The following is a 26,364-nucleotide window of genomic DNA, read 5'->3' on the forward strand; positions in this document are numbered from 1 at the left end:
AGTACATATTGAATACCTATTTTTAAATCTTCCGTTTGTCTATTTGTTATGATTCACAAAACATGTTCCTGTAAACATTGCCATTGGAGGCTGACTCAGCCTCTCATGCTCTGATTTAATGCAGGACTAGAAAGAAATACTGCCTTTTAATAAAACACTTAACCTGTTTGAGCCTTAAGTTCCTCATTTGTAAAATGGGAGTAAAAATAATAAACTACCCATAAAGTAGTTAGGATGAGATGAGATTATTCATGTAAAGACTTTAGCACAACTTGGCAGGCACAGTAGTACATGTCTGTAATTCCAGCTACTTAGGAGGCTGAGGCAGGAGGATCAAGAGTTTGAGGCCAGTCTCATCAATTTAACAAAACTCCTGTCTCTAAGTAACTTTTTTCAATGGCTAAGTATGTAGCTGAGTGGTGGTAGCAATGCTTGCCTAGCATGCTGAGTCTTGAGTTCAAGCTCCTATACAAAAAAAAAAAAAAAAAAATCTAGTACATACCAATACCACGTCCTCAAATATTAGGGACATGTGTTACTAAAAATCATACTACATCTCTTCCTATTCCAAACACAAGTGTGATAGACAATGCATGAAGAACTCCTAGGGGTAACAAAAGTTTACAACCAGAATTTGGGGTATCTATCATTGAATAATGTCACTCTCCCCCACCCCACCTCAGTTTTTGGGATTGAACTCAAGACCCTGTGCATGCTAGGTAAGTGTGCTACCACTGTTCTAAATATGCCCCTCAACTTTTTTTTTTTTTTTTTTAATTGAGACAGGCTCAATAAGTTGCTGAGGTTGGCCTCAAGCTTGCCACCTTCTTGACTGAGCCTCACAAGTAGCTGAGGTTACAGGTGTGCGACAACTGTGCCTGGCACAAGTGTGTGCTTCTATTTGAGCATGTTCATTGCTTGGGAAGCATTTATAGAATTCTGTTAGTTTTTTTTTTTTCCTTTTATTTGTCTTTCAGTATTTGTTGAAGGTTAAGCATTTCCAATTTAAGGCTACATGGAAATGGTACTTAGCTAAAATAATGACACTCTTATGGTGCTTATTTTTTAGTCATTGTTAGGCCCACCTTCAAGAAAATGGTGCTTGGGGGTGTTAAGAAACTTTTTGTTGTCCTGAGAATTTTTTCTTCCCTTTGTCACAAAAGACATTCTTTCTATGAAGTTTAAGGAATTTGCTCCAGCCTGAGCAATTAAAGAGATACCACCCACGTATACACTTGTGTCAAAGCAACTCCTTGAGTGTAGCTTTGGCAGCTCATGTGCCCAGGAGCCACTTGGATAAGGCTGGACTGGGGACCTTGTTGGACAGGGACAAGGAGAGGTCAGGTCTTCTGTCCACCCTGCCTCTTCCGCACAGCTGCTTGGAATCCAAATGTCCATACCTTTTTATGTTAATGGCTTGGCTCAAATACCCCAGAATAATCACCACTTGAGTTGGCAGGCCTCCCTGAGAACACAGGAAAGGGGAACACAGTGGCTCCAAGGACAAGAATCAAGCCTCTAACATACAGGATGCCTGTGGAGTGGGCTGCTCGGCTCAGAGTCATGGTGGATTATTTTCTGTAGTGTTCCTGTGGCCCCTTGTTCTTTGAACTTTTGTTATTGTAGATAACCCACAGAATCCCTGGGACTCCTAGTTTGGGGAAAGTCCCTGAGGGGTTCGTAAAAGGGTTTAAACAGTGGATCAGCCTGGTCCATGTGGCTGCGAGGCTAATCCTCTAGCGTCCATCATACCTCAGGATCCCCTCCGACCCTTCCCTTCCAGGTTGCTACTTTTGAACTTCATCACTTCAATGTCACTTTTTCCACGTCATTATCTTGGTTTTTTTTTAGTTTCCTTGCTGCTTTGACATGTGCCTGCCTGCCCAGCAGTGTGGCATGTCTGCATGTCAGTGGACACTTCAGAGCAGTCAGCTTAGAGTTATATTAACTCATGTGTCTGACAGGTTCTACTGAGGATGCCAGTGAGCTGGGGACCTAGGAGGGTCTCAAGGTCATGGGGCTGAGCCTGACGCAAGAGCAAAAGCCTTGGGCCAGAAGGAAGGGGCCCCGGGTCCTGGGGCCACTGAGTCTGACCAACAATAAGTCACTTTCCTGTACTAATCCATACTCTCTTCCCCTGTAAAGATAAGGGGTTAGATAAAATGACTCCAAAGACTGAGTTCTAAAGTTCTGAATCTGTAGGCTGTGCCCTGCAGAAAGTGACAATCCATGGGAAAAAAGGAAATAGGCCCACAACTCACCCCCATAGTAGGTGACAGGCAACAAACTCATAAGGGCTCCCTGATGTAAATACTCCTTATCCTGCAAATTCCTTTGCAGTAAGATCATACCAACTGTTCTCCACCAACATAGCTAAGGATGTGTATTTCATAAGACCCTCACTGGCATTTAGTATTATGTTTTTTTTTTTAAAAAAAAGTTGTTAATATTCTATGTCTTTCATTTGTATTATTTTGATAATGAAATTGAACATTGAATTTTGACTTTTTATTACCTTTGGGAGAAAGTATCACTAAACAAATTAATAACCTAAGCAAGTTTTATAGTGCAGTGATTCCTCCTAGTTCTAGTTCTTCCTCTGTATCAGGGACCCAGAGACTGAATAATTCACCAAGGTCACCGTTGAGGGGGGCCCCTTGTACTTCACATTGTTTCATATTTGCAGCCTGCTTTAAAAATAAGTTGACATTAAAGTTGTCTGGCAGGCTAGCTACTTAGGAAACTCTAGCTTTTATTGTCACATAAACTTGAAAGTAGGAAACACCTGCTCTTCTTTAAATAATTTTATAATTGAGGTTTTCCCCTGAAACTCCTGTTATTCAAAATTAATAGAATTTGCTGTGCTCTTATATAAGTGAAACTTAGAAGATAATTCAGTAACTTCTCCTCAGTGGTCATCAACTTAAATACACTTTACACAGGAGTTGTCCAACTGGGGACCCACCGCCTTACTACACCATGCACATGCCCTCTCATTCCTGCCCACGGCCCATTTTTCTTTCCCGGGTCTGGAACCTGAAGGACTTCCTCCTGCCCATGTCAGAGGAGGAGCCCTATGGCAGCAAGCCATTAAGGGTGAGACTCAACCCTAAGTCCTTATCCCAGAAGCTGATACACCTCTTGTCTGGTTGTCTGTTTTACTGTATGTGTGATCTTTTGTAGGCTGGCTGGTCCAGCCACCCTCTGCTGTTAACACCGAGCCTATGGAACTGGGCCTATCAGGTGTCAAACCAACCCTTGGACATGACCCTTTTGTGAGTTGGGAACTGTGTGCCTCAGGGAGCTCAGCACTGGCTCCCTTCCTCAGTTTCTTCCCAGGGCCTCAGGGCCTACCCTCATCCCAGCCACAGGGCATAGAAATTAAACTGGACATTGCAGGGTATGCAATGAGACTTTGAATTCTAGCTTTGCTGCCAAATGACTTCAGACTTGAGATCCCAGAGTGGCTGTGAGCCTGAATTCCATATTCATCTGGGCATTTGAAATCCACATGCTCTGGAGATACTTTGAATGCTGCAGTTTCACAGACTGGGAGACATTCTCCCAGTCACTTGTACCAATGCTCCTACGATTTGTGTGTAATTTTTGAAGAATTTATCAATGAGGACATTTCTGCTCCTGAGGATATTTACTGGGTTCTTAGATGCACTAAGGTTTTCATTGAAAGAGTTTTGAAAAACAGTATTAAATTTTATATGAACATGCTTTGAAACAATAGCACATTCTTAATCCAACTTTTCTCTAGAGAGGATGAGGAGAACTGGCCTGCATCATCACGGAGGCCAGAGGACTGCACGGGGGACAGTTTGGAGAGCCATTTTCCCTTAATTAGAGAAAATAGAGGAAGCCTTATACTCAGTGGCATACCCTGGGTGAGGGTCTTGAATGTCCCTTGTGCTTCTCATCTCTGAGCAAGCCACTCACTCAAGGCCAAGTTGAAACCCATCTGGAGAGCTGGGCACAGTGGCATAAACCTGTAGTCCTACCTACTCAGGAGACCAAGGTGGGAGGATTACCTAAGACCAGGAGTTTAAGGTCAGCCTGGGCAACATAGCAAGATCCTTCTCAAAACAAAGTAAAAACAAAAAAGAGAGCTCAAATTCAGAAGTCAAACTGCCTGCATTCAATTTCCTCTCAAACATTTATTGTGTGACTTTAGGCAAGTTACTTAGCCTCTGATGCCTCAATGTTCCCACCTTCAAAATGAGGATAGTGTTATCACCCACCCGAGAATGTTGTAAAGACTAAGTCATAGTGCAAAGAGAAGGCTTTGTGCCTTCTTAGTATAAACACCAGGTGGTATTATACCAGACTTTTTTCCATAATTACTCTTAATTTAGGGAACACTTTGAAATGATGTATCTATTCTAAGGCTCCACAACTTCACAGAAATGTAGATACTTTGGGCAAAGTTAAAGCTAGCATCACACCAATTAAAGGTTTATTACCTACTAAAATTGGTAATCAATTTCTATTTTCTTTACAAGAAAACAGTTTAAAGGGTAGCTTCATTTCTCATTCTTATAAAGATGGTAAAATTGTGTTTGATATTTGTTATTTGGTTCTTTCCTTCTATCCTTGGACCAATCAGGACTTTTAAAAACAAATAGTTTAGGACCAAATTGTTTGTTTCAGTGGGGAGCTGCAGAAAGTCATGCAGGTTTTCTTCCTTGAACCCTTCCTTCCCTAGGTGAATGATCATCCATCCCTCTGGCTGGGCTGGGACAGGACTCTGTCCCCTTTATTTATTTTCATTGTTTTGTGGTGCTGGGGATCAAACACAGGATCTCATATATACCAGACAAGCACTGTACCATGAGCCCCATTCCTCAGGCCCCCATTACTCAAATGCCTTGTGGAGCCCACAAACAGACGAGTGCAATAACATGGTGAGCACCATGATGACTGCAGGCACAGGATGCCTGGGGACCACAGAGAAGCTGTGCCTGCTTGCAGCTCAGTTGAGGTGAACCTGAGCAGGAGCCTGAGCACAGGAGCCAAGGGGCAGGCGCTTCTCTTGGTGGCTTCTGCTGCATCAGTGGAATCACAAACAAGAATTGCCGTGCTGAGCAGGAACACCTTCAGAAGGCCTAATTAAGTCCACAAGAAGTCTGACTCTTTCACCAGGTTCCTCATAATGGTGGAAAAAAATACTTCAAAAAAATTTCAAGCTTTAAGGGCCGATTTGTCTCCTTTTCTTGAAGTTAATATTTTCAAATTTTTAAATGATTATGTAAAAACATTGGTAACCCCAGGCAGCTTTCTGACCTCTCATTTTGTGACAACTGCTCTGCTTTCTTTTCCTTTTCCTTTTCCCAGATACCTACTGGAGCAGGATTTCCCAGGCATGAGGATTGGTCCAGAGCCCACCACCGATTCCTTCATCGCTGTGATGTATGGGGAGACTGAGGGCAGTACCCCTGGGAATGCGTTAGTCGTGGACCCCAAAAAGCCATTTCGGAAGCTTAGTCGCTTTGGAAATGCCTTCCTGAATCGGTAAGGACCAGCAAACTGTCATTTTTGGTCAGGATGTTTAAACTTTTTTTTATTGCCAATTGCATGTAAAGATTCAAAAATAGAACAATAGTTTCTAGAAGAGAAAAGTCAAAGAGAATATGCTAGTTGTGTTCAAATATCTGTTAGTCTACCAGAGGACATCAGTATTTATACCTGTTCTGGGTGGCTTCATTGACCAGAGCTAAGTCCCAAGACTGGACATTTATAAGACTTCACAGAACAATTTCTAATAAGTTGAAATGGATCAGGTTGCCCTGTCACTAGTCATGTTAAGTGGTGGCTGAATGCCACGAAGTGCCCGGGCTTCCTGCAGTCAGGGGGCTTATCCCAGTGGATACCTAAGTTTCTTCTGACATCTGGATTTAGTCTGCTGACTCAGGATAGGTCACCTCACCTCCCTGGCTGTTCCTTTTGTTTTGATTATGGTACTTTGAGCTGCTTCCTTGTTCTATGGAGGGCAGGGGAAATAGAGTAAAATCAAAAAACATTAATTTTATTATTTTATAGATACAAAGTTGTGGGATTAGGGCATAACTTTGTGAGGTTGTAGCTCAGTGGTATGAGTGCTCACTTCACATGTGGAAAGCACTGAATTCCATCCTCAGCACCACATAAAAATAAAATATTGTGTCCATCTACAACTAAAAAATATATTTTTTAAAAAAGTGGTGGGATTAGTTCCATCTTAGAGATGTGTTTTATTTGTACCATCCCCATAATCTTTCAGCAGAGTTCCCAGTGAAATCAGTGGGTGTTGGCACTGTGTGGGGAGAGCGACCCAGCCTCATCTGCAGCTCTGCCTTAGCACACATTCTGCTGTTATGACTTTCCCTACCTGTTTGCTACTCCTAGCCTGCCTTTCTTTTTTTTGTGCCCTCCACTGATTGTTTCTGATTTTGTTTGTATTTAGTTTTTATATATAAGAGAAAACTTGAGATACTTGTCTTTCTGTGTCTGGTTTATTTTGGTTAACATGATGTCTTCCGTTCCGTCCATTTTGCTGCACATGACAGAATTTTATTCTTCTTTATGACAAAATAATACACATATATGTATATTTTTTGATAGGCAGCTGAACTGATTTTATATATTAGCTATTGTGGAAAGTGCTGCAATAAACATGGGCATTCAGGATCTCTTGTTGTATGCTGACTTCATTTCCTTTGAATCTGTACCCAGGAGTGATGTAGCTAGAACATATGGTAGATCTACTTTTAGTTTTTTTAGAAACTTCCATATGGTATTCCATAATGGCTGTATCAGTTTACCTTCCCACCAGCAGTGTATAACAGTTGCTTTTTCTCCCACATCCTTGCCAGCATTTGGTGGTTATTGTTGTTTGTTTGCTTGTTTGTTCTTTGTTCTGGGTAATAGTCACCTAACTGGAGTGAGATGGTTCTCATTGTTTTGATTCTTATTACCTTATTGGCTAATAATGTTGAGCATTTTTTCACACAGTTATTGGCCATTTGTGTTTCTTTTTTTGAGAAATGTCTATTCAGACCATTTTTAAACTGGATTACTTGTTTTTTTGTTGTTAAGTTTTAGTTTGGGTTTTGTGTGTGCATGTTTTTTGTTTTGTTTTGGTACTAGGGATTTAATACAGGAAATCTTAACCCCTAAGCCACATTTCCAATTCTTTTTATTTTTAATTTTTGAGACAGGGTCTCCCTAAGTTGCTTAGGGCCTCGCTAAAGCTGCCTTTGAACTTGAGATTCTCCTGCTTCAGCCTCCTTAGTTCCTGGGATTACAGACATGTGCCACCAGCTGTTAAGTTTTTAGAGTTCTTTGTATATTCTGGGTATTGAACCACTGTCAGATGAATAGCTGGCAAATAGTTTTTCACATTCTGTATGTTGTCTCTTCACTTGGTTTGATTGTTTCCTTTGCTGTACAGATGCTGTTAGTTTGAAGTAATCCTGCTTATCAGTTTTTGCTTTTGTTTCCTATGCTTTTGGGGTCCTATCCAAGAAATCATGTTCATGGATGGAAAGAATTGATATTATTAAAATGTCCATACTTTCTTTGTTTTTAAAACCCCTTTTCTTCTTCCTTATCAGCCTCCACCTGCCTCTCCATTTTTTTCTTTTGCATGTCTAGCTTTAGAGATTGGGGGAACACGTTAGAGATTGAGGGATCACGTCAGTCATAGGAAGAGGAAAGCTGGAAGAGCAATTCTAGCCTGTTTCGGGAGAGGAAGTAGGATTGGCTCTGACAGACAGCAGCTTGAGCTGCACTTCTCCTTTCTAGATGTTTCTAAAAATAGGATCGGATCCTCCCTGCTGACTCCTGCCCTCCCAAAGGCTGAGGTGCCTCCTTGCACAACTCCAGGGGGCACCATTCACGTGGATGCTGGAATAAACATGTGCCTAACACTACGCAGCAGCGCTGCTGAGTGCAGCCATGGCAGCCTCCACAGGTGCCTTCTGTGAAAAAGTTTTCACAGAAAACAGATGCACTCTAGGCATCTAGATGCTCTCTGTTGCAAATCAAAGAAAACTTCCAAGCAGCAGCAAGGGAACTTGGCAGTGGGATGAGCAGGAGCGTACGATGACGTGGATGGAGTCATGGAGAAGTTCCATCTTATTACTAACAGTGACTTGCAGAACACTGACCAGATGACTTCCCCGCTGCCACTCAGGATTCTCTTCTCCAAGAGGAGCTTACCCTTTAACTCCAGAGCAACTATGTGGCAGCTTCTTCTTGTGAGAGAAGCAGAGGCTGAGCCCAAGGTGGGAGAGCCTCAGAGTATCAACTCCCTGTATCTCCTGGGTTGTGTGCAATAGCATTGAGGGGAAGTAGTACAGGAAGCACCCCCCATCAGGGCATCCCTGAGCTCTGCACAGGGGGCAGGCAACAGCTCAGACTTCCTGTCCCAGAACTGGCCCTGGGAGGTTCCGGTGGCTCCGGAAAGTACAAGGCACGGGATCCATCCCCCTGAAAGACAGCTCTGGAATATTAAGGTTTCATTACCACGGCCCTTCATCTTGTACTTTTTTGCCTGGCAAAGGTTTAAAAAAGAAATAAGCTGCCGCTTTTTTCAAATTCTCATTTTATGTATTCACAAAGGCAAAAGCAGGAAAAGTAGTTATTGGCCTGTCTGACTTGGGCAAATGATTTACTTCCCTAATTAAAACTGTATGTTTTTTAAATCTCAAACACACAGCAGATAAGTATGGAAGTATTCAGGAAGGATTTTGAATGGCAATGTTATCTCAGAATTTAAAACTTGCTGGAAATAATTCATGCATTATATAATCAACTATTAATTGAGTTTAGAATAATATGCAAAATAAGAGGAAATAATTATATGATATTTACCATGTGTCAGGTACTGTTCCAAACTTTACTTGTATATTAAACACAGAAAGCTGAGGTGTTTTGGCTTTAAATTCTCTAAAAATCCTTTGGCATGGTTTCTACCATTATACCCAAGATACAGAAGAGGAATTGAGGCATAAAGGAGTTAATTTGATTTTCATTTGGTCACTCCCCAATAAGTAGCAGTGTTGGGACTAGATCCCAGGCCATCTGTCCAGAGAGTCTCTCCATAGATAATACTGAGCTTCCCAATAGAATGGCATTAGGATTGAGTCCTTGCCTACTGCCCCTGTTTTACTTCAGGGCTATCCCCAAAATTGCCTTCCAGCAGAGATGGTAGAGATGATAGTGATTGTTCCCCAAGGTGTAGTTCACATAGTTTCATCTATATAATGCTTGAGGGGTTGATAGACAACACCATGTCCAATTCATAGGTAAGAAAACTAGAAGCAGAAAACAAAAATGGTTTATTCAAGAAGAGGCTGTCAAAAACAGGCAGAATCAGGACTAGAATTCAGGTTTCCCCTTCCTGTTTACCACCCTGTGCCTAGCTAAGCACTGACAAAGGCTTATGTGTAAGGGATGTGCCTCATGGAAATTCATAGCACATGTTAGAGCAGACAGCCTGATCAAGCAGTGATGGTATCTGCGTGACATTACTGCTTCACAAAAGCTCTTATTTAAGAAAGAGTGTCAGTTGGCACAGGGCACTCAATCACACTTACATTACTGTAGCATTGTTATGCTTGAATTCGGGACCCCCAAAAGACCACCAGAGACCAAGATCGATGTAATCAGCAAAGAGGTGTTTATTGTGAGCTAGCTCAGTCCTCCGTGCGTGCACACACAGCAACTGGTGACACTGAGAGGCCCCAAGCCCAGGGTTTGCAGCAGTTTTATACATTCTTTGGGGAAGGCAGGGACTTCACATACATCATAGCATCTCTTAGCAAATCATCACACACCATGGGAAAATCATAAAACAACTCTAAAACATGATTAGCACATTCACTGGCGGGAACAAGTTGGGTAGGGGTGATTGGTTACTACAAGAGGGGGATTTATTTGAACTGATTGATTTAAGCCAAGAGGGGTGTACGTGCTGAACTACATGGTTTCCCAACGTTATCAACCACCATAAACTGGGAGGGTCATCTGGCATCCCAGGTATTTCCCTGTTTCATGCTGATTGATGGCTGCTAGGGGGTTGTTATGGATCCCCACTAGCCTGACTGAGTCTGGGACACCTGGCACAGCAGATCTCTCCTGTTATTTGTAGATAAACAACTTAACAGGGTGGGAATGTGCCTAGGAGTGCTCTGTGGGTCTTTCCAAGGACAAAGGTGATGTCCCTTCCTTGGACAGGCCTTGCTCTGAGGTAGAGGCTGGTTTTTCAGCATCCTTCTGGGAACAGTAGAAGAGTCAAGTATTTCACAAGGTAGAACCAGGTGATGCTTGGAACACCACTACCCAGCATTAAGCAAATCCAGTGGAGCCTGAATCTCAGTCTCCCAGGCTGATTTTTGAAGAGGCTAGCAGAAGTCTGTGGTGCATTTTTGAGAAATGAAGATGAATTCCTGAAAAGACAGGTGCAAATTATAGAATTGTTCACACTTGAACGATAAAAGGAGGAGTTGAGTCTACAACAAAAGGAGTTCTGAAACTTCATCATGTTTGGTAGATATGTAAATCCAGGCTTATTATTTTAGTTTAGCTATGGGCTGTCCCCCAAAAGCTCATTATGAGACAATGTAAGAATTTTCAGAGATGAAATGATTTAGATTATCAAGTGTGACTTTCACATCTGATAATCTAAATCATTTCATCTCTGAAAAAAGATTTATTTTTTTTTCCTTAAAAAAACAAAAACAACAACAACAACAAAAACAACTTCACCATTGCTTCCCTTGAGAGAGGAGTCCCATGGTCCACCTTTTTTGGAGTGGCACCATTGCAGTGGGTTATTGACATTTTACAGTGTATCAGGAGGCAGGCCACCCCAGGAGGAATGGACCCAGCCAGCTGCAGGCTGAGCACACAGCCCCTGGCGACCCCAGTACATTTCAGTCAGTTCCAGAAGTATCAGGGTTGAGGACTGACATTTTCCCATGCAGTCTGCTTCTGAATTGCATGTTGTTTTTCCCACAGTCTACTTTTCTAAAAATTAGAAATACTTTTTAATCCAGATAGTTAAGAAACATTGTGTTTAGTCTTAAAATCTGGTATTTTTTCTAATTGTAGTCTCTCACAAAAGAAATTCCATTTAAAAAAAATAACTTTAATTGCTTGCCCTAGGATTTAAGTTTTTGAAACTTCCTTTTGAATTGAAGGAGTCTAAACTGTCCCTCCAGTGCACTGTCATTTTAGGCAGACCTGATGATGGTTCATAGTGATGGTGAAAACCACTGTCTTAGGTTTGTGGGATAATTTGCCCATCATAGAACACACAGGTATGGTTTTGGACTTGTACTCCATTTGTTACCTCTATGTAAATAAATGAGGGTTCATTCAATATTATTATTTGAGTTTTAGATATTTAGTCACTTATTAATCATTTATTTACCATTGGGAATTTTTTTAGTGGTGGGGGGAGTACTAGAGATTGAATTCCAAAGTGTTTAACTGCTGAGCCACATTCCCAGCTCTTTTATATATTTTATTTAGAGATAGGGTCTCACTGAGTTGCTTAGGGCCCTGCTAACTTGCTGAGGCTGGCTTTGAATTCTCAATCCTCCTGCCTCAGCCTCCTGAGCCACTGGGATTACAAGTGTGCACCACTGTGCCTGGCCCATTGGGAAATTTTTTAAAAATGACTTGCCATATGTCCACAACATTGGAAAGACACACACACTGACTTCTCCACCTAATTTAGCTGCAGAAATTAAGGAAAACAGGCTTTTGCCAAGAATCACTCTGGACACAGCAGAAAAAAAAAAGTTTTATTTAAATCTGAAAGGACAACTGTTTTATGTTTTGTTTATGTTTTGTAGTACATTTGTCATAATAACCACAATAAACTGCCGAAGCTTTTCCTGTTAATTTTTAACCTTGGGACTTGAAGTGACTTCCAGATCATTGTTCTTGTTTGGCAGCTGCCTATACGGGTCCAGCATTCCAGAAAACTAGCTGTACTCCCTGGGCTCAGACAGATCCTCTAGGCTGGTGCATTGCACCCAGTTTTCACCACTGGCCATCAGGAGAGGATTTATAAAAGTAACCGTTTAGGTTGAACCATGTGAAATCACCAGTCTTCAACCATCTTTTACCTTTCAAAGTGATAATTTCATAAGATTTAGTCAAAGGGCAACCAGGGGCTTTTATATAGTTTAGACGTGGACTTCAGTTCTTCCTGGGCACTGGAAGGTGAGCTCAGCCATTGTAGAAGGACCATGTAATAACTATTACAATTTAATTGTTAAAGTCTTTTTTATAGACTGTGTCCTATGTATTCTCCTACTTAGTATGGATGTGTAATGTCTCTGGTTTTACCCATGTGAATAAAATGGGCTGCGTCAAAGGAAATGCTTTGAAACAGTTCTATACTCTCGCCATTGTAAGTTTAAATTTATTTCAGCCTAATAGCTAACCTTGTAATAGTTGCTCAGAGAGGTTTAGAGACCTACACGAGGGAAATTGGTAAAAGCACACATCTGCCTTCTGTTCACTGCCCCTACCCTCCATACGACCAGGTCGAGAGCAAGCCCCACAAGGTAGCCCCTGGGAGAAGAGCTCCAGGACTGTGGCATGTCACTCATGTTTCAAGATATTTCCCTGTGTGTGCTAAAGGCACACAAAAATCATGATTCAAAAGCATGAGGAGGCAGGTTAGAAGGAATGGACCCAGCCAGCAGCATACTGAGCACACAGGTCCTGGTGACACCAGTGTGTTTCGGTCAGTTCCAGAAGTATCAGGGATGAGGACCTGACATTTTCCCCTACTGTTACCTCAAAAGCATGAGTTATTAGTAGCCATATAGCTAAGACCCTGGGCTCCACAGGCAGAACTGCCAGGCTAACAGTATCCCAGTTCTGTCTCTTGTTGGCCATGAGATTTGGCAAGTTACAGCATATGGACTCTCTGGGCCCCAGTCATCTTCTTTATAAGATGACAGCTCCCAGCCCATAGGCCCCTTGAATTGTGGAAAGATTGAGTTCATGTGCAGAGGAAATGCTTAGAACAGACCTGACACATGGTAAGAGGTCAGTAAATGCTGCTGCTAGTTTATTGTTATTACAAACGCCACAGACATCACTGTTTCATTAAAAATTCAGTCAGTGTTAAGGTTCTTTTACAAGTTGAATTCTTGAAAAACTGATCACTGAACTCTTCTTTCCAGCCAGTCTTTCTGCCCTCTCGTTGGAGAAGCCCCATTATGTTATGTCTCTTCTAAAGCCATTTTTTCTTTATACAAAGTTGTCTCATTCCTCAGCTGAACTACATTTTAAAAAGTTTGATTCTCCTCAGGGCTAATTTGATCCAAATTTGATTATTATAATATCTAATATGATTATTTGGTATTTATGAAATCTCATAAATCTATGGGGCTGGGGATATAGCTCAGTTGGTAGAGTGCTTGCTTCACATGCACAAGACCCTGGGATTTAATCCCCAGCACCAAAAAAAAAAACAAAAAAAAAAAACCTTATCTGTGAAAAAATAAAATTGATCATTGACTTGGAATTTTAGCATTGAGAAGCAATTTTAAGTAATCTATTCTCTCGCCTCTCACTTTACTGTGAGTCAGGACTCCTGGCAACATGCCCAAAACCCTACAGCCTGTGCCATTAGGGTGTCAACCACTTCTTTCTGTTACCCCGACCTTCCCTAGATTTGGAGGTGACATGGAATGGGGACCCAGCTAAGAATCTTGGTTCCTCCCTTCCCTTCTTTGACTTTTGAAAACAAAGCTCATCAGGTCAGCTACGGTTCTGACCAGCACATGTCCACATATTTCATGTGGAGAAGGCCAGGCACAGATGCACTTTGTGTTAATCATTCAGGAAGGAGTAGGAAATCCATCCTGGAACAGCAAATCTGTGTTTGGAAACATTTCAGCAGAAAGGCACAGGCCTCGCCAGCACCGACTGTGATGGATACAACAAGTGAGCTTGCTTCCTACCTTCCTTTCTGAATGCAGAGAGTAAAACATGATTGATAGAGAAGCATTAGGCACTTTCTGATTACAATAAAATGTGGATTTTTATTTGTTTGCTTTTTCTTTTGTGGTACTAAGGATCTAACCCTGGGCTTGGCACATGCAAGGAAAGCATTCTGCCACTGAACTATACTCTCAGTCCTCTAAATTTTTCCTATTTTAAGACAAGTTCTCACTAACTTGTCCAGGCTGGACTCAAGCTTGTGATCCTCTGCCTAGGTTTCCCAGGTCTCTGGGACTCTAGGCATGTAGCACCACCATACCTGGCTAAATGTTTTTTTTTTTTTGGTTTCGTTTTTTTTTTTTTTTTAAAGAGAGAGAGAGAGAGAGAGTTTATATTTTTTTTTTTTTTTAGTTTTTGGTGGACACAATATCTTTGTTTGTATGTGGTACTGAGGATCGAACCCGGGCCGCACGCATGCCAGGCGAGCACGCTATCGCTTGAGCCACATCCCCAGCCCAATGGTTTTTGAGAATACATCTATGGGCTGGAGATGTGGCTCAGTGGTAGAGTACTTTATGGTTCTAGCTTTACAGTGCAGCTGTGGCAGCCTTGAGGACTGAGTGCTCACTGGTGCTCTGTGCTCTCCTGCCCAACCCCACCCATGCTCTTTCATGGAGTAGGATCCAGCTTTGCACACACAACTTCAGCGGCCCCTCTCATGTGCCCCTAAGGGCTCGCTCTCCTCCTTCTCCTCCCCTTGGCAGTTGTCTAGGCCCCTGGCCTGGCTCCCTTATGTATCGTGTGGTGACATCAGCTCATTGCACTGCCTTTTTCTCTCTGGCTCGCACATTTATCCTCTGCTGTTGCATCAGGAAGCCTGGGAGCTGTTAAAATGCCGTTTCTTTATACACAGGGAGTGAACAGTATGTAAATTTTGAATCCCTGTGTCAGCCACACACCAAAATCTAAGGGTTTATGTTTTGGAAAAATTGATACTGAGTGTGAGCTTGTGGTTTTGGAGAAACATCAGCCTCCCCATGGGAACAGTTTGTGTAAAATAGTTTCATGTAGGTGCAATATGTTTAGCATCACCAGATGTCTTGGGCTGCTTGATAGAAAGGAGGAAATGACAAGAAATGTGCTTAGAACTCAGTTCCTCCCCCAGTTCTAGACAACTGGGTAGTTAGTTGTGTTTTGCTCTGTGAATTTACAAACGGTACTTGGCAATCCCTATATGCTTTACTCACAAATCTTTCTTGGCATTGGGCAGTGGAGTTCAGGGTGCAGGGGTAGGGAGGGAAAAGCAGAAATGAGCAATTTATTTTAAATTTACTCAACCCCCCCCCTTTTTTTGGGGGGGGGGAGTACCAGGGATTGAATCCAGGGAGTTTAACCACTGAGCCACAACCCCAGTCCTTTTTAAAATATTTTATTAGAGACAGGGTCTTGCTGAGTTGCTTAGGGCCTCACTAAGTTGTTGATGCCAGGTTTGAACTCTCAACCCTCCTGCCTTAGCCTCCCCAAATCGCTGGGATTACATTATGTGCCTCTCTTGACCCTCTATTTTTAACATTGCATATTTAACTAAATGGGTTGCTTTCTATTCATCTGATATCAAAAATGCTAAGTTGCAGGCTGGGAATGTAGTTCATGGTAGAGTGCTTGCCTAGCATTGTATGAGGCCCTGGGTTCAACCCCAGGACTGCAAAAAAAGTAGTTTAGGTCTCTAGTCCCCAGTCAGCCATGCATTAGCACATAGCCTCAAGTTGTCCTCCTGCTTTGTGCTGCAAGTTTTCCACCTGAGAAAGGATCCTCCTTTCCCCTGCCTTCCTGGGATGTTTTGGAAAGATAGGAAAGAATGTATGGAAAAACTTGTCCTGAGCACCTTGAAGCAAAGTGATGTTGAAATGTCAAATTGGTAACCCGGGCTTGGGCTGCCCTCCCCTGCCTGTGGAGTCAGTCTGTTCATAGGCACTGTGGAGGCTGGGCGGCCTCCCTGTCCCGAATTCCCAGCATACTTACTTTGTGAGTAATCCCCACTACTTCCACTGAATGGAAGAATTGAGCTGTTATCGAGTGTTTTCAAGCTTTCTGCCACACAGAGAAAGAAGTTGGCCACTGATAGGACAGGAAAAGGAGAGGCACTCCTGTTTCCTCCTTAAAACATACACAGGACCTAACAAAGATCCAGACCAGGCTCTCTTGCCTGGGTTGGAAGTAACAAAGTGCTTCCTGCTGTTACTCATAGAGTTTACAGTGGTAAAGCTATAAAGAACATCACCAGTTTCTGGTCCAGAGTGTCTCCAGCATACATGAGGAACTGAGGTCCAAAGAGGGAGGCCCTTGTCCAGGGCCCATGAAAATCATTGGCAAAGACTAAGCAGAAACTGAGCCCAGGTCTGCCAATCCCCAGGCCAGAATTTTCCTCCTACCCCAATCTGCTTCCATGAGGCCATCGCAAAGGTAGCTGACTAAAACCAGAACAGGAAGGACCACAGTCAGAAGAAGGAAGTGGCATCAGGCAATGAGAGATAGGAAAGAGGCTTAGAAAAGCTCATCCAAGGACCCAGCCGCAGCCCAGTTGTCTGCTGCCAGGGAACTTCTAGGATTCCTAACACTGGAAGATTTGGGGCATTGCACATAGGTGTCTGCCCTTCCCTGGAGCTAAAACCAAAGAGGCATTGGGTGCTGAATTTTGGGGTACCAGACAAAGAAACAGACCCCAATACCTCCAGCCCTCACCCCGGGGAATGGGCAGGACAGGACAGGGAGTTTGGGGTACTGTAGCCAAGTGGGGAAGTGCCCTCTAAAGGAGTCATGGGATTTCCTACAGGAGAAGGGATGCTTGGACAGGAAGAGCAAGGAGGAAGGAAAGGGAGGCTCATGGACTTGAGTCAGGTTGACCTGGATGTAAGATCTAGCTCTGAGTGACACTGAGCTAGTTACCCCAAAGTGATAGTAATTTTTTTCCTCGGGAGGTTAATATGAGGATCAAATGAAAGTTAACAGAGATCAAGTGGTAAGTAGCCAGCCTACCTCCCACATCTGTCCCATAGGCTGGCATCATTGTGTGGCACCAGTGGAGTTACCATTATTCTTTCGAAGCCCCTGCTGTACAGGCAACCTTACAAGCTTCTTTAGTGTCCGCCAACCTCCTCTACACCCCCACTTAACAGACATAAGTGGGCCCAGAAAGCCCTGGGCACCTGGAGTTAGAGCCCTTTGTGAGGCCCAGTTCTGACCCCGCCTTTTTTGTCTGGTTCTTCTAGGTTCATGTGCTCTCAGCTGCCCAATCAGGTCCTGAAGAGTATCAGCATCATTGACAGCCCTGGCATCTTATCTGGGGAGAAGCAGCGCATCAGCCGAGGTCAGTGCTCCATCTTGCCCCTTCTGCTCTCCTGCAGGACTGTCTGAGATCCTCTCTAATATGGGAAGAGGATCATATTCTTTTTTCTTTTTTTGTATTTTGTTTAGAGACAGGGTCTCACTGATTTGCTTATTGCCTCACAGTTGCCGAGGCTGGCTTTGAACTCACTCTCCTCCTGCCTCAGCCTCCTGAGCTGCTAGGTTTACAGGCATGCACCACCATGTCTGGCCTCTGTCATATTCCTCCCATCCTTTAGCACAACCACTTTCCAGGACACCTCACAGCATCCCTGGATAAGTTGAAGGGCCCCCAAGAAACAACCAGGGGGTCAGCATCACAGGCTCTGCATTTCAACTGAGAAACTTTCTGGGGTCTTTCTAAAGTCTCCTCATTCCTTTAAACTCTGTCATCTGTTATTCACAGCTCTGATAAGTCTCCAGCATTTGAGAGGGGAAATATCTCTTGCTAACTATTCACCTGGACACATATTACAAAAAACAGAGGAGGCAAGCTGGACATGGGAGAGAAGAGAAACCTCCCAAGCTCCTTCCTGCTCCCACTTCCATGGATCCCCCAGCAGCCCTTGTAGCATCCTTTCACTGAGCAAGCCTTTACTGGGCACCTACTTGGTAGCAGATGCTGTGCTATGCACTGGAGACGGTGCAAGTTCTTCCCTCAAGGGGCTCTTGTTCTGGTGAAGAAGTCAGACATTGATCAAGTTGTCATAGAACTCAGTGGAAACAGCCTGTAAGGCATTCAGAGTAGATCTAAGTAAAAGAACAAAAATACTTCAACAATAGCATGGGCTTCTTCAGCTTTGAGCAGACAAGGCTGAAGCAATAGTGGTTTGCAGACCTAGGCAGATGGTTTCTACAGATGGGCGTGTTGCCTCCCCTCTCTCCTGAAGAAAGGGGCTGTCAGGAAGACCAGAGGACATTGATTTACAGAGAGGAAATGTGTGGTTGGGAGGGCATTAGGATGGATTCCTGTGGTGACAGGGGCAGGTCAACTACCTCCCTTCACCCTTGTTGTGGAAGAAAGGATGCTTCCACAAGGCTCTGCTGGGAGGGAAGTGATGTGCAGATGAATTGTTTGTGTCACACCTCACTAATAACTCTTTGCAGCCTCTTGAACAGCAAGCCAGTAAAACCATTTTGAGATGTGCTGGCATGCCAAGGCTGAGCAGTGGTGGTCTGGGGTCATGGCCACAAGTATGGCTAAGCTGTGAGCTCCCCACAGCTCACCAAGCAGAAGAGCAATTATGCAGGCCCTGCAAGGGTGCTGTGACAGGGGCAGGGGTAAACAAAGGGCTTCTGAGGCCAGTAAGCCCTTTTCCCATGGCATTTCAGAAATGCTGACTCTGCTGCCTCCCTGCTGCCATCTTGGACCTGCAGAGAGCTCAGGGCTGCCCAGAACTGGACCCTTCCCAGGGTTTGTCCTGCTGCACACTGATTCAGCCAGGGATGCTGGCAGTACCATTAGGCCACCTAAGGCCTCCCAGAATCTTGCAACTAGAGAAAAAAAACAGATGTGTGCTATTCTTTTCTTATAAATATCTTTGTTGGTTTTATTCTCTGTTATAAAATAGCTGTTGTTTTAGAGGCTGGGGCTGGGGCTCAGCAGTAGAGTGCTCACCTAGCACATGCGAGGACCTGGGTTCAATCCTCAGCACCACATAAAAATAAATAAACAAAATAAAGGAATTGTGTCCAACTACAACTAAAACATAAATATTTTTAAAAAATAAAAAATAAAATAGCTGTTGTAAATGATTCAGTGGGTCACTAGTAACAGTTTTAAGTGGTCTTCTCTGACTCCTTAGAGACTTCTCCAAACATCATTTCTAACAGAAATGTGATTGCCATACATATTTTCTACAGCTTGATATTTTGACATAACAGTTTATCTCAGACATCACTTTATGCAAGAATATTCAAATTATGTCACTTCTTTTAACAGCTGCTTGGATTCCAGGAAAGGGACACACCATGGTTTATTTAACTGATTTGTGATATTGTGATTGTTAACAGATTTTTACTCTTCGAGTGTTACTTACAGACATCCATATTTTGGGGCATATCTTTATACCTCATTGTCCATAGATTCTCTTATTTTAAAGAGCTAGTTTAGGACCATTAATTTGGCCCAAGAAAGATTGCCTTGCAGATAAAATTTTTTGTTTGAAAAGAAAAATAAGGCAAGCCCAATATCCTATAGCTTTTCTGTTCTGTTGCTACTTGACTGCCTCTGCTTATCTGACCAAAATTTGTTGGAGAAGTAGGTGATCCTGGTAAATCTTTCTTTTTATTGCAGAATTTTAAGACCCTTAGAGTATGGTTTCTACCTTATCTATTTCTTTTCACTTGTAGGCCTTTGACCAAACTTAACCTTTCACAGTCTTCAGTGTTTCTCCTTTACTTAGTAATTATAAGCGTCTTTCAAACTGTGGCTCCTTTCCAATTATGTTGAAGCCCGGCATGATGCTCAGTGTGCTTTGAAGATCGGTCCTTTTCAACCCTTTATAATATGATCTGACTCATATCCTGGTCTGATTTACCACGGCGTGCACTTCCTCACCTTCCTCACATCCTATGTACAGAAATAGCACATATGGTTTGAGCCAGTCAGCTGGTCCCTGCTGCTCTGACAGACATAGCAATTGGTGAGGAAGGACCTCAAGCCACAAGTGACAGCACTGCAGCTGGCAGCTGGGGATCCCAAGCTTGAATGGTCACATGGTGTTGGGGCATAGTTGGTGGTTAGTCAGTCAGCTGACATTTTCTTTTTTTTTTTAAAGAGAGAGAGAGAGAAAAAAAAAATTATTTAGTTTTTCGGCGGACACAACATCTTTTTTTGTATGTGGTGCTGAGGATCGAACCCAGGCCGCACACATGCCAGGCGAGCGCTCTACCGCTTGAGCCACATCCCCAGCCCAGTCAGCTGACATTTTCAACACATTAACCCTAAAGATTATGAAGTATCTTAAAGCAGTTTTTAGCTTAAACTATTGCAAATACTACTTTGTTCTCAAATATGCTTATACTGATGTCCTTTTGACCAGCTTTAGATCGGTCCCATCTTCTCCAGGAAGTGATGTCAGCATTGAGCAAAGGAGTACATACCGGTTGTGACCCCACAGACATTTAAAACATTGAGGGGGGTCTCTGCCTCCCCTTCAGGTGTTTTACTATGAAACAGGAAGGGGGACTGCTGATATATAACTGCTTTCTCTGTTTTCCTTTGTGCATTTTTATGTATTAACCCTCAAAAAGTCTAGTGACTTATCTTTCTCATCAAGTAGGTCTCTCTTACATTGAAAGCTTTAGTTGAACTGTGCATTAGTGATAGTGTAACAGCTACTGCGTATTAAGCCCTTGCTATATATGTCTAACCCCATGCTAGTTGATTAGAATTTATTATCTATTTGAAACCTAAATATAATCTTGAGCAGTCAGAACCAAGGAAACTCCCACTCACCATCACACTGTAACATTAAAGCATTACACATGTGTGCAGCTGCTGAATTTGGCAGGTTAGAAATGAGAGACAATAAGACACTCTCCTTATACAAGATAGCATTTATTTTAGAAATAATATGGAAGCTGAGCAAAAGCAGAAGTAATAGGCAAGAGAGGAAGAGAAGAAAACACATCACTGGATCCAGAGAAATACCAACATCTGATCATGTACCTGGGGAATCCCAGGGCAGCTTTTCAGGATCCTGACTGGGAAGTCCCAAAAGGAGCATCCTCGCCATGGGTGAGACTCCAAAGTCTTATTCCCAGTGGGGCTCCTTAAATACAAATTAGAACAGAGAAACTTCATTCTGACAACCTATGTGACCTTGTGATGCCCTGAAGGACACTTCATCCCCCCAAGGACTGGCCATATCCTGAAGGGAGGGAGTGAGGGCCTTGAGATAAGTCAATGACTGAGTTTTGAATGAGGCACACCGGCAGAAAAGTTGGCTTCTTTAGATGTGCCATCAAGGATGTGCAAAGGTCATGGACAGGGAAGATCTTTAATAGTTTTCTTAGCCTTTTACACACCTCCAGGAAAGCTGCTGTACAGCCATCATGGAAACTTTTTCCAGCTGCAGGCAGATGAGTGACCAAGCTGGACACCTGCAGAGGGGATTCAGTGAAAATTATTGACAAGATACTGAGTTTGGAGAACAGGCTCAAAGGAATGACTGCTCCTAACAGTAGTGGAAGGTCAAAGCCATATGGGAACCAGCCCACCCCTACCTGGGGAAGACTTCAAACCCTAGGCAGAGAGCTTGCTGGGAAAGAGGCTTAGATGCAGGAGGAGGTAGGTGAGTATATGGTGACTGCAGAGCATCCCCAGGAAAACACATTGATTCCATCAAACCCTGTGTTGTCAATCAGCTCAGGGTCAGGCTGACTGTAAAAGGAAGGTTGAGCATCCGTGCTGCTTTGCTGGGAGTCGCATGGAGGCAGGAGGGACCTGAACTTCCAAACTGGTCTCACATCATCTTGGGCAGCTCTCACACACATTAGCCAGGTCCCAGAACTCTGGGGACCAGGTGGCCTCATGTCCAGTGAGAATGTACCCCCATAAGGAGTCCAGATGCCTTAGTGCTGAAAGCAGAAATAGGGACTCTGAGCCTGGAGTTCAGTCGAGTGCCTCACCTCACCTGTGGCTCCGTGCTTCCTCATTAATCTTCTTTCATTGCATCATAAGACCTGGGGCTTTTATATTCTGTGCTGGGGAGAGGAGCCAGTGTGATCACAAGCATAATGTGGGCATTATACAGCCAGTACATACCCTTCTCAGGTCAGTCACTGGTGACAAGAAACACTTGACCCTTCTACGGGATAACTTACATTCCATGGTATAGGTTTGATACAGAGCATGGCCAGCTCACTCATGTTAGAGGTGGTCGTCACTAGTTCATGTTCATCTCAGTATAACCTTCTCACCAGCAGACTCCAGCAGTGACCTCAGAGGTCAGGACATTGTGCTTGCCTCCAGCCTCCTGTTGGAGTGCTCTGAGCTCCCTTCAGCAAGATTGCCTAGTCAGCCAGCCAGCAATTGGGGGAGGAACCGTCATGTAAATCTCCTTTTTATGAACTATATAAATGAATCCATTCATGCCCTTGATTTTGGAGTAGTCATTAGTGTACTGCTCTGTAAAGAAATGTTACCCTTCAAATGCTCCCCAGTTTAATTATAGTTAGCAGAAAATCTTTAGGAACAAAAGATTAAGTTTAGTTATTGAACTATTTCCTGGCTGGCATAAACAATTGAATTCCCATCGAGCAGGAATAAAAATGTTCTGATATATTTATAATGACTTTATTCTAATCCATTAATAGCCACCCTAAAAGTTCCACAAACTTTTCTTGATTCTTTTCTTGCCAACAAAGAATGAAATTTTGAAAACTTGAGATTTTCTGGATTGTTTTCCTGAATTGGGTAGATAAAATCTGAACTAGTTCATTCTAGATGGAACCTCCTTTGCCCCTGATGACAGCACCTAGGTTTTTTATTCTGTGCAATGAGAAGAGCACATTTATCCACATGCACATCCTTGTTTTTATTCCTAATCTGTTATTGTTCTGGCTCCTGCACTGTTTGCTTCCTACAATACTGTTTATTCCATGCAGAAACTAAACATAAGCTAGGTTTTATTTCTGGACTTGGCATGGACACCAATGTGTTCCCACCTTCTTGGGACAAACCTCTGGGTTCTGGCTTCACTCATGACACCCCTGTCTAAACAAGAGAACACTGAACAATTCTAGTAGGGCCGCTGTTGTACTTGTCCATCTGTATGTAGCACAGTGGTGTTTTGAGGTGCTGGTTTCGTTGCATAAATTATTCCTGTGGTTTCCTAAAAGTGTGAGGTTTGGGGTAGCCTCCAATAGACTTGACTGTAGCAAAAAGAATGATACAGTTTTTCCTTTTAAAAATATAAATAACTCTATGGACTAGGGTTGTGGCTGGGTTTGATTCTCAGAACCACATTAAAAAAATAAATAAAATAAAAATATTGTGTTCATCTACAACTAAAAATATTTTTAATGTAAATAACTCTAGAGAAAAAAGAAACAGCTCTTAATCTGAATTTTCAAACACATCTATTTATTCTCCCCAGAACCAACAGCTTGTCAAGTGAAAATCTAAGAATATCTCCTATATACATGTATGATTACACTACTGGTGTGACTCTGCTCCATGTGCAGCCAGAGGAATGGGAATTTGTGCTCCATTTGGGTACAATGTGTCAAAAAGCATTCTACTTTCATGTTTAACTAATTAGAACAAATTTAGAAAAATTTTTTAAAACAGTGTCTTTCCTGATATTGAGGCCCTTGTCTCTACCAATCCCAGCCTATTCTTTTATTTTTTAATATTTTTAATTTTTAAAAATAGTTTTAGATGGACACATACCTTTATTTTGTTTATTTATTTTTACGTGGTGCTGAGGATCGAACCCACATGAGAGGGAAGCTCTCTACCTCTGAGCTACAACCCCAGCCTTCCCAGCCTGTTCTTTATAAGCCAATGAACTAGAACTGAGAAGATGAGAAAAATAGAAGGGCAGAAAACTCTTGTAAAAACAATAAACTGCAGTAGTGCATGGAACAGAAGCTTCAAAATCATTAATTCACGTTTTAACATTTACATACAAATATCCTTAAGTCTGGTACCTGAGTGTTGGCAGGTCCCCATGAACAGGCTCTTTCAAGGGTCTGCCAACCAAGCTCAGGGCCTCAAACCTAATCAGAAAAGAATTGATGGAGCTGGGAAACAGCATGGAAATCCAAGTTGTGCTTAATAAGGGTGTGGAAAAAAAACAGAACAGGCGAAAACAGACCATAATCAGGGAAGTACAAACACATCTACTTGACAAGTTTTTTTTTAACTTTAAAGACAAAAGACCGGATTTTGATGACTGCCCAGGAAAGGAGAGAGAACATTTAGAGATGTCCAGATAAGAATAACTTCCCCTCTTAGGCTTTGGCAATGAGAAGAATTAGAGGAAAAAACGCAAAAAGAAATGAGTCTTTTCCCCTAAAGAACTGAGAAGCCTGGAGCAAGAGGTTAGTCAGGTTCTATAGCAGCCCTGACTCCTGAGGAGACCTGGGGTCAGCTGGGAGGGGCCAACCAAGCCCAGGGCTTGGGAGGTGCACCCTGAGCCTCAACAAAGAGTTCCAGAGTGCCCTGCTAATACCTGTCCATTATCCCTGGGAACAAGGAAGTCCAGGACTGATCTGGGTGGTATCATCAATAAGAGTAGGAAATAATAAATAAAAAGGGGCATTTGTGAAGTAGTGCCATCACCATGTTCTTATCACCAGCAGTTACAGCCAAGGACCATCCCGGCTTTTAAGCAGCACCACACACTGAGGTCGCCTGAGCTCACTGCCATGGCCCTTATAGGTGCTGTTCACGTCCTGACTCCCCATCTGCAGTTAGTGCAAGGTGTCTTGATTTTTCTGCTTGATTTCTTAGATTTTTAACTTTACAGCAGTTCAAACTCTCAGATCCCTGAGGCTTCCTCAGCAGGCCCTGCATCAGCACCTTTAGATCAAGTTGAGTGGACAGAGCCTCATCTCACCCAGAAGGACTGCCCTCTAGGCTGGCAGCAGTTCATTTGAATGAAGGAGTTCAGCCAAGATGTGTTGAGCTCCCATAAGCCAGATACCAAGTCAGGATGAAAAAGGTACAGATTATCCCTGTCCTGAGGTCACTTCAGTCACCAGTGCCTCAAATTGTTCCAAAGTTGTTCATGCAACAGATACTAGCTAAGCCAACAAGGTAGAGAGTCACTGCCCTTGTAGAGAGGATATTCTAAAGAGAGAGTCAGACAAAAAGAAGCTGATAAATTGTTTTATACATTTAAATAAATAATGCCATATACTAGGAAGGAAACAGGAGACACTGAACTCAATGAGAAGCCAGTGAGATGGGCTGGCCACACCTAGGAAAGTCAGGGAGACAACATTTTAGCCAAGACTTAAACAGTCAGAAAGAACCAGCCTAGCAGAGTGGGAGCAAGTCAAGGTTTTGCACATTTGGCCTGACCAAATTATTTATTCAGATATTTTCTCTGTTGTTTAAAGAACATTTAAAATGAAATTTCAAGCATGAGATAGTCACACATTCTATTCACTCCTATTCTGACTTAGATTTTCATATGTTCATGTTTTTCTGAGTTTGTTTCTGTAACCTACACTCATTAGTATAAACCCAGAATCAAACAAATTATTTTCCTTAGTGGAATCGAGGGATTGGAGTCCCCAAAGGCTGTAGCATATAGTGAAACTGGAAGAGCACATATGGAATCAGACATCCTGGTTTAAAATTCAAGTTCAGCACAGCTGCTTACTGACCATGTGGCCTTGGGAACGTCATTAATCTGTTTGTAAAATGGAGATGATGATAATCCCTATCACAAAGGTTGTCAATAGAAAATACAGATATATAGAAAATATAGTGCCCAGCCTAGCACATAGTAATTGCTCAATAAATGTTAACTGTTTTTACCTTCAGCACCATTGCGTTGTTATTGAAGGTCAGAAAGTTTTTAAAGGCTGAGTTCTATTTTTCTGGATATTGGTTTCTTTGCTCCAAAAGTCTACTGTCTCACAGAATAGAAAAACTTTTCATAGTTATTTGAAATATGGATTTGTTATTTAGGAGCTGAATATGCTATTTTTGTATAATTGTTTCTACTCTTTTCCTATATATCTCAGTCATTTTTACTGAGGAATTGTTTTTAAAATTTGAAAGCAAAGATCTCTCTGGAAGCAGGTAAGAAGTAAAATTAATTGGTCATTTAGTTTTTAAAATACTTAATGGAAAAAGAAGTTTAAAATAAAGGAGAGATATTGAGACTGCTTTATTTTAGAAGTTATGGCATAAAAGAAATGGTTAATATTAAGGGCACACTAGAGACATTCATTGAACACACATTTATATTGATTATCTACTGGGTGCCAAGCATCATCCCAGGTGCCAGAATTTAAAATGACCCAGATGGGCATGCACAGATGTTCACCCACAGT

The 26,364-nt window shown here is 42.5% G+C and overlaps 1 protein-coding gene across 1 annotated transcript in view; it reads left to right on the forward strand.

The window, feature by feature from the left end:
• Positions 1 to 26,364, forward strand: part of Ehd4 (EH domain containing 4) — an 87,940-nt gene that overhangs the window by 16,763 nt on the left and 44,813 nt on the right. Inside the window, exons 2-3 of the mRNA XM_005316447.4 lie at positions 5,341 to 5,517; positions 17,229 to 17,326. Coding sequence (XP_005316504.1) covers positions 5,341 to 5,517; positions 17,229 to 17,326 — 275 coding nt within the window. The remainder of the gene's footprint in view (positions 1 to 5,340; positions 5,518 to 17,228; positions 17,327 to 26,364) is intronic.

Source organism: Ictidomys tridecemlineatus, chromosome 5, assembly GCF_052094955.1.
Source record: "Ictidomys tridecemlineatus isolate mIctTri1 chromosome 5, mIctTri1.hap1, whole genome shotgun sequence".
Taxonomy (NCBI): Eukaryota; Metazoa; Chordata; class Mammalia; order Rodentia; family Sciuridae; genus Ictidomys; species Ictidomys tridecemlineatus.